Consider the following 15,767-nt stretch of genomic DNA (forward strand, 5'->3'; position numbering starts at 1 on the left):
AACATGTCTATGATCATGGAATTGCCCCCTCTATGCCATCCTGGCATTGTTGGTACAATTCCATGATCCCAGTGGTCTGTAGCACAGACCCTGGTACTGCCAGACTGCCCTTCCTGGGGTTTCACTGCAGCTGCTGCTGCTGCCAACCCCTCAGACAGGCAGCTGCCCTCCTGGGGTCCAGCCAGGCCTGGCCCAGGATGGCAGAACAAAGAACTTCCTCTTAGAGAGGGTGTGACACCCTCTCCCTTTGGAAAATGGTGTGAAGGCAGGGGAGGAGTAGCCTCCCCCAGCCTCTGGAAATGCTTTGTTGGGCACAGATGTGCCCAATTCTGCATAAGCCAGTCTACACCGGTTCAGGGACCCCTTAGCCCCTGCTCTGGCGCGAAACTGGACAAAGGAAAGGGGAGTGACCACTCCCCTGACCTGCACCTCCCCTGGGAGGTGTCCAGAGCTCCTCCAGTGTGCTCCAGACCTCTGCCATCTTGGAAACAGAGGTGCTGCTGGCACACTGGACTGCTCTGAGTGGCCAGTGCCACCAGGTGACGTCAGAGACTCCTGCTGATAGGCTCCTTCAGGTGTTAGTAGCCTTCCCTCTCTCCTAGGTAGCCAAACCCTCTTTTCTGGCTATTTAGGGTCTCTGTCTCTGGGGAAACTTTAGATAACGAATGCATGAGCTCAGCCGAGTTCCTCTGCATCTCTCTCTTCATCTTCTGATAAGGAATCGACCGCTGACCGCGCTGGAAGCCTGCAAACCTGCAACATAGTAGCAAAGACGACTACTGCAACTCTGTAACGCTGATCCTGCCGCCTTCTCGACTGTTTTCCTGCTTGTGCATGCTGTGGGGGTAGTCTGCCTCCTCTCTGCACCAGAAGCTCCGAAGAAATCTCCCGTGGGTCGACGGAATCTTCCCCCTGCAACCGCGGGCACCAAAAAGCTGCATTACCGGTCCCTTGGGTCTCCTCTCAGCACGACGAGCGAGGTCCCTCGTATCCAGCGACTCTGTCCAAGTGACCCCCACAGTCCAGTGACTCTTCAGCCCAAGTTTGGTGGAGGTAAGTCCTTGCCTCACCTCGCTGGGCTGCATTGCTGGGAACCGCAACTTTGCAGCTACTCCGGCCCCTGTGCACTTCCGGCGGAAATCCTTCGTGCACAGCCAAGCCTGGATCCACGGCACTCTAACCTGCATTGCACGACTTTCTAAGTTGGTCTCCGGCGACGTGGGACTCCTTTGTGCAACTTCGGCGAGCACCGTTTCACGCATCCTCGTAGTGCCTGTTTCTGGCACTTCTCCGGGTGCTACCTGCTTCAGTGAGGGCTCATTGTCTTGCTCGACGTCCCCTCTCTCTGCAGGTCCAATTTGCGACCTCCTGGTCCCTCCTGGGCCCCAGCAGCGTCCAAAAACGCCAAACGCACGATTTGCGTGTAGCAAGGCTTGTTGGCGTCTTTCCGTCGGGAAAACACTTCTGCACGACTCTCCAAGGCGAGAGGGATCCGTCCACCAAAGGGGAAGTCTCTAGCCCTTTTCGTTCCTGCAGAAACCTCAGCTTCTTCTGTCCAGTCGAAGCTTCTTTGCACCCGCAGCTGGCATTTCCTGGGCATCGGCCCATCTCCGACTTGCTTGTGACTTTTGGACTTGGTCCCCTTGTTCCACAGGTACCCTAGATTGGATATCCACAGTTGTTGCATTGCTGGTTTGTGTCTTTCCTGCATTATTCCTCTAACACGACTCTTTTGTCCTTAGGGGAACTTTAGTGCACTTTGCACTCACTTTTCAGGGTCTTGGGGAGGGTTATTTTTCTAACTCTCACTATTTTCTAATAGTCCCAGCGACCCTCTACAAGGTCACATAGGTTTGGGGTCCATTCGTGGTTCGCATTCCACTTTTGGAGTATATGGTTTGTGTTGCCCCTATCCCTATGTTTCCCCATTGCATCCTATTGTAACTATACATTGTTTGCACTGTTTTCTAAGACTATACTGCATATTTTTGCTATTGTGTATATATATCTTGTGTATATTTCCTATCCTCTCACTGAGGGTACACTCTAAGATACTTTGGCATATTGTCATAAAAATAAAGTACCTTTATTTTTAGTATAACTGTGTATTGTGTTTTCTTATGATATTGTGCATATGACACTAAGTGGTACTGTAGTAGCTTCACACGTCTCCTAGTTCAGCCTAAGCTGCTCTGCTAAGCTACCATTATCTATCAGCCTAAGCTGCTAGACACCCTATACACTAATAAGGGATAACTGGGCCTGGTGCAAGGTGCAAGTACCCCTTGGTACTCACTACAAGCCAGTCCAGCCTCCTACACCATGCATGTTATTGGTGGTGTCTGTGGACATACATGTCTTTGCACATGCTTGTTATTGGTGGTGCATGCATGTTATTGGTGGTGTCTGTGAACATGCATGTTATTGGTGTTTTATATGCACATGCTTGTTATTGTTGGTGGCCATGCATGTTATTGGTGATGTATCTGAACATGCATGCTGTTGGTGGTGTCCGCGCACATGCTAGTTATTGGTGGTGCCTGTGGAAATGCTTGTTATTGCTGGAGGACATGCATGTTATTGATTGTGTCTATGGACATGTTTGTTACTGGTGGTGCCTGTGGACGTGCTGGTTATTGATGGTATCTATGGACATGCTTGTTATTGGTGATGCATGCTTGTTAATGGTGTTGTATGTTCACATGCATGCTATTGGTGGTGTCCGTGCACATGCTTGTTATTGGTGGTGTCTGGAGACATGCTTGTTATTGGTGGCGGACATGCATGTTAGTGGTGGTGTCTATGGATGTGCTTGTTATTGGTGGTGCTTGTGGACGTGCTTGTTATTAGTGGGGTCTGTGGACATGCTTATATTGGTGGTGTCTATGGACATGCTTGTTATTGGTGGTGCATGCTCGTTATTGGTGGTGTCTATGGACATGCTTGTTATTGGTGGTGCATGCTTCTTATTGGTAGTGCCTGTGGACATGCTTTTTGTTGGTGGTGCATGCTTGCTATTGGTGGTGCCTGTGGACGTGCTGGTTATTGATGGTATCTATGGACATGCTTGTTATTGGTGATGCATGCTTGTTAATGGTGTTGTATGTTCACATGCATGCTATTGGTGGTGTCCGTGCACATGCTTGTTATTGGTGGTGTCTGGAGACATGCTTGTTATTGGTGGCGGACATGCATGTTAGTGGTGGTGTCTATGGATGTGCTTGTTATTGGTGGTGCTTGTGGACGTGCTTGTTATTAGTGGGGTCTGTGGACATGCTTATATTGGTGGTGTCTATGGACATGCTTGTTATTGGTGGTGCATGCTCGTTATTGGTGGTGTCTATGGACATGCTTGTTATTGGTGGTGCATGCTTCTTATTGGTAGTGCCTGTGGACATGCTTTTTGTTGGTGGTGCATGCTTGCTATTGGTGGTGCCTGTGGACGTGCTGGTTATTGATGGTATCTATGGACATGCTTGTTATTGGTGATGCATGCTTGTTAATGGTGTTGTATGTTCACATGCATGCTATTGGTGGTGTCCGTGCACATGCTTGTTATTGGTGGTGTCTGGAGACATGCTTGTTATTGGTGGCGGACATGCATGTTAGTGGTGGTGTCTATGGATGTGCTTGTTATTGGTGGTGCTTGTGGACGTGCTTGTTATTAGTGGGGTCTGTGGACATGCTTATATTGGTGGTGTCTATGGACATGCTTGTTATTGGTGGTGCATGCTCGTTATTGGTGGTGTCTATGGACATGCTTGTTATTGGTGGTGCATGCTTCTTATTGGTAGTGCCTGTGGACATGCTTTTTGTTGGTGGTACATGCTTATTATTGGTGGTGTCTGTGGAGTGCATGTTAATGATGGTGTCTGTGGACATGCTTGTTATTGGTGCCGCACGCTTGTTATTGGTGGTGTCTGTGAAAATGCTTGTTATTGGTGGCGGGACATGCATGTTATTGGTGGTGGATGCTTGTTATCTGTGGTGTCCGTGGACATGTGTGTTATTGGTAGTGCATGGTTGTTATTTGTAGTGTCTGTGGACATGCTTGTTATTGGTGGTGTCTATGGACATGCTTGTTATTGGTGGTGTACATGCATGTTATTGGAGGTGCCTGTGGACATGCATGTTATTGGAGGTGCTTGTGGACATGGTTGTTATTGGTGGTGCATGGCTGTTATTGGTGGCGCCTGTGGACATGCATATTATTGGTGGTGGATATGCATGTTATTGATGGTGTCTGTGGACATGCATGTTATTGGAGGTGCATGTGGACATGCATGTTTTTGGAGGTGCCTGTGGACATGCTTGTTAATAGTGGTGCATGCTTGTTATTGGTGGTGCCTGTGGAATTCCTATCGCCCGGGACATCTTGTTTGGGGTCAAGGGCAACAAGTTTTTATGTTTACTTTGTCCTTGGGACAAGTAGGCCCAACCCTCTGCAGCACAAACCCTTTGGCTGCCTGTTTACAGAGAGTGGAACTCTCTGCAGTTGAGGTAATGTTTCCAAAAGATAATGCTGTTCGAACTTGTATTTATGGTTCATTATTTGAAAGTCTTCATTATTAGGGTGAGTGCTGTAAATAAATGTTTTAAGGTCACACTTCACTACTGACGTTGGTTCCAGTACAAAAAAAAAAAAACGTGTATACACATGTTTGAAAAGTTTAGGCTATGAGGCTAAGTATAATGCTCCCAGAATGCTGTCTGATTAGATGCAAATGAAGTGTCATTTAGTAAAATGTGTTGATGCATGGTAGTATTTCCCAAAAATATTTCTAATTGAAAATCAATGTAACCATTTTCAACACGATTATGGGAAGCATGAAAATAAACAAACACTGACAAAGCCAACTGATCTGACATTTTTCTAAGTCTTTCAGTTTCATCAATGCGTGTCTTGTTTTGACATGGCTTTTGTAACACTTTATTGTTGTGGGAGCTACCAGGCCCTCAACATTGTAACAAACAATGGCAAAAAAAAAAAAAAAGTTTTTGAACTCTAAAAGCACACGTTGCCACCAGTGGCATAACAAAGGCTCCGCAGCCTCCCTCCAGGGGGCCCCTTCAGCACAGCACCTGCCCTGAGTGGGTCTGGAGAGGGGGGCTCCTCCATGTTCTGTGCAAAGGGGCCCCCTCCAGTTTCGTTACGTCACTGATTGCCACTGTAGTTCCCGACACTGAACAAAACGACTTTGTGTGCCAATATGCTCCTTGTGGAAGAGCAGAGTGCGATCACTCACAGTAAAGCCAGCCGAAAGAGAGAGAAATAGAAGTTTAATAAAAACAAAATGTCTTTGTTAACACCAGACCTAATTAGGGACCAAGACCCACATGTAGGTAGCTTTTTTGCATGTCGCAAACAGCGACTTTCTCTGTTTGTGACGTGCAAAAAGCACATTGCGATGCACAAACCCAGTTTTGCGATTCAGTAACCTGGTTACCGAATCGCAAAACGGGTTTGCGACTCGCAATTAGGAAGGGGTGTTCCTTTCCTAATTGCGACTCGCAGTGCAATGTAGGATTGTTTTGTGACCGCGAACGCGGACGCAAACCAAGCGCAGTTTGCACCCATTTCAAATGGGTGCTAACACTTTTGCAAAAGGGAAGGGGTCCCCGTGGGACCCCTTCCCCATTGTGAATGTCACTGTAAACATTTTTTCAGAGCAGGCAGTGGTCCTGCGGACCACTGCTTGCTCTGAAAAAATGAAACAAAAACGTTTCATTTTTCGTTTTTGTAATGCATCTTGTTTTCCTTTAAGGAAAACGGGCTGCATTACAAAAAAAAACTGCTTTATTGAAAAGCAGTCACCAACATGGTGGTCTGCTGTCTCCAGCAGGCCACCATCCCTGTGAGGGCCGCCATTCGCAAGGGGATCGCAAATTGCGACCCACCTCAAGATTATTCTTGAGGTGGGCATTTACGAAGCCCTTGCGAATCACAGATGGTGTCAGGGACACCATCCTACATTAGGATTTGCGACTCGCAAATTGCGAGTCGATCTGACTAGCAATTTGCGGGTCGCAAATCTGAACCTACCTACATGTGGCCCCAAATTCTTAAAGAAAGTCACAAAAGTGCACCTATGGTATCTGCCGTACCCCTATAAAATATTTGTGAACTGTATTTTAGCATGGGTAAATACGCATGTGTAGATTTGCTCATGTGAAAATCTATTGAGCATTTGCAAGTTCATTTTCCCTCCAGCCACTTTCTTCCCAACCCTGGAAGAAGTTCTAATTCTGCCATTGTCAGGAGTAAATGTCCAACCTTTCTTATTATGGGAAAATATTAGAGAGAAGCTGGTGAAAATCTTTAAAACATGCAGGTTAGTAGGTTTGCGGACTCAAAGGCATTCCAGTCCTGGAACTATTGCTTACTGCTTCCTCCAGCCCCAGTATGCAGATCTGCAGAAAGGTGGCAAAATAAGGAAATTGCTACAGTAGGGATTGAAACTGCAAGTATTCAAGCCCTACTATGGTAGTAGCCCTGGCATAATCAGAGAGGCTATTATCTGAGCTCTTACATAATGAGATTGCTGCTATAATTTGTTGCCACACTACATGGCACCAAAGGGACAAGTAGATCTTTTTACAGGACAAGTAGATTTGAGAAGCAACCTGTCCCCTGGACAAGTAGATATTTTAATAAATTCCACACCCCTGGCATGTTATCTGTGGTGCAAGCATGTTATTGGTGGTATCTGTTGACATGCTTCTTATTGGTGGTGCATGCTTGTTATTGGTGGTGTCTGTGGAAGTGCATGTTATTGGTAGTGTCTGTGGACATGCAGGTTATTGGTGGATGCTTGTTATTGGTGGTGTCTGTGGACATGCTTGTTATAGGTGGTGCATGCTTGTTATTGGTGGTGTCTGTGGACGAGCATGTTATTGGTGGTGTCTGTGGACATGCTTGTTATTGGTGATGCTTGTAGACATGCTTGTTATTGGTGGTGTCTGTGGACGTGCATGTTATTGGTGGTGCCTTTGGACATGCCTGTTATTGGTGGTGCCTGTGGACATGCTTGTTATTGGTGGTATCTGTTGACATGCTTCTTATTGGTGGTGCATGCTTGTTATTGGTGGTGTCTGTGGAAGTGCATGTTATTGGTAGTGTCTGTGGACATGCAGGTTATTGGTGGATGCTTGTTATTGGTGGTGTCTGTGGACATGCTTGTTATAGGTGGTGCATGCTTGTTATTGGTGGTGTCTGTGGACGAGCATGTTATTGGTGGTGTCTGTGGACATGCTTGTTATTGGTGATGCTTGTAGACATGCTTGTTATTGGTGGTGTCTGTGGACGTGCATGTTATTGGTGGTGCCTTTGGACAAGCCTGTTATTGGTGGTGTCTGTGGACGTGCTTGTTATTGGTGGTGCGTGTTTGTTATTGGTGGTATCTGTGGACATGCTTGTTATTGGTGGTGTCTATGGACATGCTCGTTATTGCTGGTGCCTGTGGACATGCTTGTTATTGGTGGTGTCTATGGACATGCTTGTTATTGGTGGTGCATGCTTGTTATTAGTAGTGTCTGAGGACGTGCTTGTTTTTGGTGGTGCCTATGGACATGCTTGTTTTTGGTAGAGCATGCTGGTTATTAGTGGTGTCTGTGGACATGCTTGTTATTGGTGGTGCATGCTTGTTATTAGTAGTGTCTGTGGACGTGCTTATTTTTGGTGGTGCCTATGGACATGCTTGTTTTTGGTAGAGCATGCTTGTTATTAGTGGTGTCTGTGGACATGCTTGTTATTGGTGGTGTCTATGGACATGCTTGTTATTGGTGGTGCATGCTTGTTATTGGTGGTGTCGGTGGACATGCTTGTTATTGGTGGTGTCTATGGACATGCTTGTTATTGGTGGTGCATGCTTGTTATTGGTGGTGTCGGTGGACATGCTTGTTATTGTTGGTGCCTGTGGACATGCTTGTTATTGTTGGTGCCTGTGGACATGGTTGTTATTTGCTTATTATTGGTGGTGTCTATGGACATGGTTGTTATTGGTGGTGTCTGTGGACATGCTTGTTATTGGTGGTGTCTATGGACATGCTTGTTATTGGTGGTGCATGCTTCTTATTGGTGGTGTCTATGGACATGTTTGTTATTGGTGGTGCATGCTTGTTATTAGTGGTGTCGGTGGACATGCTTGTTATTTGTTTGTTGTTGGTGGTGTCTGTGGACATGCCTGTTATTGGTGGTGCATGGTTGTTATTGGTGATGTCTTTGGACATGCTTGTTATTGGTTGTGTCTGTGGACATGCTTGTTATTGGTGGTGCATGTTTGTTATTGGTGGTGTCTGTGGACGTGCATGTTATTGTTGGTGTCTGTGGACATGCTTGTTATTGGTAGTGCACGGTTGCTATTGGTGGTGCCTAACAACATGCATGTTATTGGAGGTGCCTGTGGACATGCTTGTTATTGGTGGTGCATGCATGCTATTGAGGAGCATTGCATGTTATTGGAGGTGGATGCATGTTGGAGGTGGATGCATGTTATTGGTGGTGCCTGTGGACATGCTTGTTATTTGCTTGTTATTGGTGGTGCCTGTGGACATGCTTGTTATTGAGGGTGCATTGTATGTTGGAGGTGGACGCATGTTATTGGCAGTGCCTGGCCCTCTGCACCGTCGGGGTTGGACACCGTGCATCTACCCCCTCTGTCCTTTCACTAATGCTGTATTCCCGGTACTTCAGGCCCTCACCTGCACGCCCCCCCCCCCTTCGCAGGCTCAATGAATGGTTCCGCCCCATCACGCTCCTCCCCCCATCACGGCGACGCTAATGGTTGAGTCTGAGTGACGCAGGCGCGCGCCCCTCGCCCGTCACTCCCTCAGCACATCTGCCTCGAGCCCGGTACTTCTGTCAAGCCGGGGCCGGATCAACCAATCAGAGTCAGGCTGCTCGCCTTAGCAACAGCGCGTGCCCCAATCAGAGGGCTCCTTCCGCCGCAGGGCGGGCGGACCTAGAAGCGCCTCCGCGCCCTCTGACAGGCGGATTAAAGGCTGCCCCGGGAGCAGGTCCCACTTTAACTCTTCCGGGTCCGAGGCGGCGCGCGGCCGGAAGTGCCGCAGGGGTCGGCGCAGAGCTGTGCGGGGGCCAGTGTGGGTGCGGCGTGAGCTCCTGTCAACAGGGAGTTTACACTGACCCGCCCTCCCGGAGCCTTGATAACCCTCGGCCTGAGCCGCCCACCCACGGCCGTCCCTGCCCAGGCCTGCTGTGCGGCCAGTGACCGCCAGTCTTAGCCCGCTGTAAAAGTGGGACTACAACTCCCAGAATGCAAAGTAAAACACCGGAGGGCTGCCCCACGCCCAGGCGGGCTCTGCAAACTCCGAGGTCGCAGGCCGCCTCGCACTACAACACATACTGTGTCAGGGTCTGTGGTCTGGGCAGCCTCACACCCGCCCCGGAGCCGTGCATGCTGCTGCTGAGCGTTGTGTTGTTTCCTGAACGCTCACTCCCTTCTCTGAGCAGTGCTTATAACTTTGGTTCGCCATTTAGCTCTTAGAAGTCTTCAACTTAATTTTCAAACCATCTAAAACTGTATATTCTCATTGCTTGACGTTTGGTGCAGCAGATACGTAACAAAACATTTTATCTTATATATAAGAACAAAACATTTTATCTTATATATAAGCTCAAAGTTGCATCGTCTGCAGTTCATGGCTTGCTGCGCCTTTCACACCTTTCTTCAGCCATCCACCTCCTGAGGCACCTTCCACTCACAGCTCGCCTTGCCCGCGCACTTTCCTGGGCCACAGCACCACGGAGTCAGCTCCTGACCCAACCGTGCACTCTAGGCTCATGTGCTGTGAGAGAATGATGATAGGAACCTCAGCATGGCCTAACACCATACACCTCACTCTTCCGCTTCCTCTAATCCAACCACATCGCCAATAGATTTGTATTGGCCACATCTCAACAACCAGAAGACTGGTTTCCCCAGCTCTAGACATCCCAATTTCTAATTGTACACACAGGTCTCAGAGCTATTGCTAAGCGTTCCTTGCACCTCTACATGTACACATAGCACTTACAGCTATCTCTAACTGTGCCCACTGCCTCCACCTGTACACTTAGAACTCAGAGCTGTCTCTAACCTTGCCCACAGCTCTAGACATCCCAATTTCAGCTGCGTGACAACACTAGTCTTCTTAGTCTACCACCATCAACCCCACTAGCCCATCCGCCTCACCTCAGTGACCACCACCTAAGAGTTCATAAACCAACATTGTAACCCACTTTTGAACCAAGTCATCCCCCTTTACTTCTTCCTACTATCTGTATCACGTGCCCCTACACAGAATAACACAATCTGTCAGATTACCCCACTAGACCTTCATACCAGCCTGTTCCACCATTGTTCACCATCCACACCCAGAACCCCCTGCAGTGGTTAATTTGTAAATAAAATTAAGTGCTGGGGCCCAAGGGACTTCATAGGACTCCACTCCAACTGGCACACCCAACAGCCTTGCAACTGCTGCCAAATGCCACAACAAGCATTACCTATGTGCTACCATTTTTAAATAAACACTGCACTGATGAATTCGGCTGAAGAGCAGCCACACAGTGCCACTGTGTGGTGTAATCCCATAACAGATACTGGTGTTTATAAATAAGTGCCAGCTCTGAGCACCAGAAAAACACCGGCACATATTAAGCACTGTTCACCTGTGAACTCATACCAAAAACGTAACCCAAGCAATGTCAATCCCCAACAGTGCAACCACAAGCTAAGCCTCATAGAGGTCCCTCACCTGCCCTATCCAACTCATGCTCCTCGCTGATTCCCCAGGTAATCAATAAATAATTCAATTCACCTAACGCCATTACCACAAAAAAGTGCCCCCACCTCCCCCACAAAACGTATTTTTGTGCCCTGGCTTCTCTAACTGATTCCTTGCTCGTGCTTAGAAAATGAAGCAACACCTTACTTGTTTTTTCATGCTGAGGGTATGTTGCCCAAGAACGCAGTAGAGCCCTGCTTGGAAAAGGATACTGCTATTTTAAATACAGTTTTCCCTCCTTTATAACTACAGAGACAAGCTTAACATTTTGGAAAATGCTGTGACTTTTGCCTAGTTGGCTAGAATTTCCTAAGCCTGTCTATCACAATTTCAGTTCTCATTTCATTCTCCATAAATGGAGTGGTTTAGTCCAGACGAGGACTAGGCCTGGGCAAAACTTTAAGTACACTTGTGAAATAAAAAAAACTCTGTACATCTTGCATCACAAAAAAAAGTATGTTGTGACCTAGAAAGAAAGAATTAATGTCTACACTATGAGACTTTTTTTAGTTTTTGTTACAATGTCCCGATCCATCTCTGGTCAAGTTTACAAGCAGATCAAACAGCATCTTTTGTGACAACCATGCAGTTCTTTGGTCCAGATTTAAGAGGACCTAGCGGCATCCTAACAAAATATTATTGTCATTTTTCTAACGCTAATGTGGCGTTAAATGGCCAAAAACGCGGCGCCATATTTACAAAGTGGTGCGATGCCAGCATTGCACCACTTTGTAACCCCTTGCACCACATTATGCCTGTGCCAGGCATAATGTATGCAAGAGGGGCATTCCCCTGTCAGGGGGGCCCAAAAAATGGTGCAAAGAAATCGAAAAGATTTCTTTGCGTCATTTTTATCAGCATTTTTAACACCTGCTCAGAGCAAGCGTTTAACGGAGGCTCCCATTGTTTTCAATAGGCCTATGGGTGCTTTGCCGGATTAGCCTTAAAATCTTTGATGCTAATCCTGCAAAGCACCGAACTAGCGTAAAAAATGATGACGCTAGTTCCCTACCTACCACCATGGTGCACCATATATTAAATACGGCACACACATGGTGGCGTTAGGGGGCCCTAAGGGGTGCAAGAAAAGTGGTGCTGCACCAGGTGCAGCACCACTTTTCATAAAGCTGCCCCATTGTCTAAATTTGGACTAAGCATGCCTTGTCCCTCGACCTGTACACCTAAGACTCAGAGCTTTCTCCGCCTGCACACTGTCTCCACCTGTACACGTACGACTTGGGGCTATCTCTAAGCTTGCCCACTTCCTCCACCTGTACACATATTTCTAAGCATGCCTACTGCCTCTACTTGCACGCATTGGATACAGAGTTATTCCTAAACTTGGCCTGGCCTTGTACCTGTGCATGTAATAATCAGAACTATCTGTAAGCGTGCCCAGCTCCTCTACCTGTACACATAGGACTCAGTAATTTCTAACCTGGCCCACTGCCTCCGCCTGTACACATAGGGCTCAGAGCTATCCCTAACTGTGTCCTGTCCCTTCACATGTACACATAATACTCAGAGCTACCTCTAAGCGTGCTTTGCTCCTCTACTTGTACACCCAGGTCTCAGAGCTATTGCTAAGCATTCTTGCACCTCTACCTGTACACATAGGACTTAGAGCTATCTCTAACTGTACCCGCTGCCTCCACCTGTACACACAGAACTCAGAGCTATCTCTAACTGTGCCCACTGCCTCCACCTGTACACATAGGACTCAGAGCTATCTCTATCTGTGCCGACTGCCTCCACTTGTACAAACAGAACTCAGAGCTATCTCTAAACGTACCCAGCGCCCCTCCACCTGTACACATAGGACTCAGTGCTATCTCTAACTGTGCCCACTGCCTCCACCTGTACACATAGGACTCAGAGCTATCTTTAACCTTGCTCTTTCTGGTTTCCTTGCAGAGCATCACTGAGCATTCACTGGATGTGACTCTTAGAAAGAGTGAAACAGGCTCTAGTCACTTACCTGTAAACGCCAGCGCCATGACGTCCACCGTCCAGACACTACGCTTCAAGCTGATGCCGCACGACATGGGGCTGGACTGGAGCCACCGCTGCGAGCAGGAGATCGAGCGCAAGTACGAGATAGTACCGTCGGTTGTGTGTGCCATGTGCTGCCTCTTTGGAATCATCTACTGCTTCTTTGGTGAGTACTGAGGGATGCACCAGCTGAGGGAGCACCAGGGTCACCCAGTGAATGTGACTCACATCTTTGAACAAAGTCTGGTCATTAGCCAATCAAATGCCTGCTTTAGTTTCAAAGGTGATTGATTGATTTGCTGATTGTTGCATGTACAATTACCCCACAAAAAGGGAGAGGTGGCAGCAGAGGGTGCTGGATGAGAAATGAACATGGAGAATTCTATTCTATTCTATTGTTGTGTAAAGCTCATGGCTACCTGAAGGCCTCCCAGTGCTATCTGTGTACAAAGAGGGTGGGTAAGGGAGGATGTCCTGCAGAGTTCAGAGCTGAAGGCAGGCCTGACTGGAGGGAGTAATGTGGAATGTCATCAGCTCACACAGCATTTCTTCAGTGCTCGTGGGAGGACAGAGATATTATGGTCCCGGGAGGAAGGCTCCCCCATTCTGCTTAGAGACAGGCCTTGTAACCCTTAAGCTCAGTTCAGCCTTATGTAGACTTGCACAGTGTTGTCTTGATCCCACGCTGCCAGGGACCTGCTTATCTAAGGCTCTGGACTCCCGGTGAGACAAGGGGTGAGGCTGTCTTTATAAGGCTGTAGGATGAATCGGATGCTGCTTCTCTGGGGCTTTGGGCTCCCAGTTGGACAAGGGCTGCAGCTGTCTTTAGAAGGGTACGGTGTTCATTAGAGGCTGCTTATCTGGGGTTCCAGGTTCCCGTTCGGAAATGGGCTGTGGCTGTCTTTAGAAGGGTAGAGGGTACATCGGAAGCTGTTTAGCTGGGACTCCAAGTTGGACAAGGGCTTTGGGTGTCTTTAGAAGGGTAGAGGGTGCATCTGAAGCTGTTTAGCTGGGGCTCCCAGTCGGAAAAGGGCTGTGGCTGTCTTTAGAAGAGTAGATGGTACATTGGAAACTGTTTAGCTGGGGCTTCTGCTCGGACAAGGGCTTTGGGTGTCTTTAAAAGGGTGTTGGGTACATCGGAGGCTGCTTCTCTAGCGCTCTGGGCTTCCAGTCGGACAAGGACTGAGGCTGTCTTTAGATATAGGTACAGCAGAGGCTGCTTCTCTGGTACTCCGGGCTCCCAGTCGAACAAGGTCTGTGGCTGTCTTTAAAATGGTACAGGGCATATCGGAGTCTGCTTCTCTGGGCCTCTGGGCTCCTGTTTGGACATGGCCTGCAGGTGTCTTTACGAGGGTACAAGGTACATCAGAGATTGCTTCTCTGGGACTCTGGGCTGCAGCTGTCTTTCAAACAATCAAGGATTTATAAAGCTCTGAAAATTACCCATGAGGGTCTCCAGGCGCTGGAGTTGCTAACTGCTTCATGGTGATATGTTCATTCTAACAGTCAGGTCTTGAGTCCTCTGGGGAAGGTCATTCCAAGCTTTGGCCGCCAGGTGTGAGAAGGAGCGTCCTCCGTTGGTGCTTCAGCAGATCCAGGGGTGACTGCAAGGAAGAGGGAGGCAGATCGGTGGTGTCTGGTCGGTTGGTGGAAGGTCATGCATTTGTTGATGTATGCTGGTGCTTTGCTGTGCATGGCTTTGTATGCGTGGGTCAACATCTTGAACTGGCATCTCTTCCTGATTGGGAGTCAGTGTAGCTTTTTGAGGTGCGGTATGATGTAGGTCCTTCTGGGGAGGTCGAGGATGAGTCTTGCAGCTGAGTTTTGTATTGTATTGAGTCTTTTCAGGAGGGGCGTGGTGATTCCTGCCTAGAGCATGTCCCCATAGTCCAGCTTGCTTGTGACGAGGGCCTGTGTGACGGTCCTTCTGGTGTTGACTGGGAGCCATCTGAGGATCTTGTGGAGCATGCTCAGGGTGTCGAAGCAGGCAGATGAGACTGTGTTTACCTGTTTCTTCATAGATAGCTTGCTGTTCAGGATGATGCTGAGGTTACGACTGTGGTCTGCCGGGGCGGAGGACGGGCCGAGTTCAGCAGGCCACCATGCGTTGTTCCATGGCAAAGTGTTGTTCCCTAAGATGAGGACTTCTGTCTTGGCCATGTTGAGTTTGAGAAAGTTGTCCTTCATCCAGTCAGCAACGTTCATCGTAAATCAGTGGATGTTGGCCCTGGTGGTGGAGAGATCTAGGGCCAGCTGTATGAAAATATTTTGTACTCGCAAACGGTAAAATCGGCCGTTTGCGAGTGCAAAATAGTGGTCTGCAATGCATGAAAGGCATTCGCAGACCACAAAGTAGAAATTTCTATTTTTTGCGTTGCGACCTGGATCTTGCGAATCGCAATTTGCGATTTGCAAAATCCAGGTCGCAAGACAATGCTGCAAAAAATCGCAAATTGCGATTTTTCGCAGAATGGTATTTTGCATATGCAAAATACCATGATCTGCAACCAGGTGGTAACCTGGTGCAAAATTTAAAAATGCAGTAAAACTGCATTTTTAAATTTAACATGTAAAGCACACATGCCCTTTTGGCATGTGTGTACCTTACATGTTAAAAAAAAAAAAATTGGGGTGCAGGAGAGGGGGCCTTAGGCCCCCAGCACCCTGGCCTTTTGCATTTCCAAAATTGCGATTTCTGGTTCAGAAATCGCAATTTTGGAAATGTAAAAAATTTGAATGGGGCCGGTATCGCAATTTGCGATTCGGTAATAGCATTTGCGATTTTTAAGAAATCGCTATTACCGATTCGCAAATGTGATACATGGCCCTTTGCGAGTCGGTAATAGCGATTTCTTAAAAATCGTTATTACCGAATCGCAATGGGCCGTGATCATCCATCTGGCCCCTACTGACAACGAGAGAATGGGCTGGGTGTCATTGCCGTAGGAGATGATTTTGAGTGTGTGAAGTCTGACGGGGTTGCCGGGGGT

At 47.9% G+C, this 15,767-nt stretch overlaps 1 protein-coding gene across 2 annotated transcripts in view; it reads left to right on the top strand.

The window, feature by feature from the left end:
- Positions 1-15,767, top strand: part of TMEM198 (transmembrane protein 198) — a 189,770-nt gene that overhangs the window by 52,415 nt on the left and 121,588 nt on the right. For both annotated transcript variants that reach the window (XM_069227202.1, XM_069227201.1), the window contains exon 2: positions 12,700-12,943. In XM_069227202.1, coding sequence (XP_069083303.1) covers positions 12,781-12,943 — 163 coding nt within the window. In that variant the 5' untranslated portion in view covers positions 12,700-12,780. The remainder of the gene's footprint in view (positions 1-12,699; positions 12,944-15,767) is intronic.

Source organism: Pleurodeles waltl, chromosome 3_2 (assembly GCF_031143425.1).
Source record: "Pleurodeles waltl isolate 20211129_DDA chromosome 3_2, aPleWal1.hap1.20221129, whole genome shotgun sequence".
Lineage (NCBI taxonomy): Eukaryota > Metazoa > Chordata > Amphibia > Caudata > Salamandridae > Pleurodeles > Pleurodeles waltl.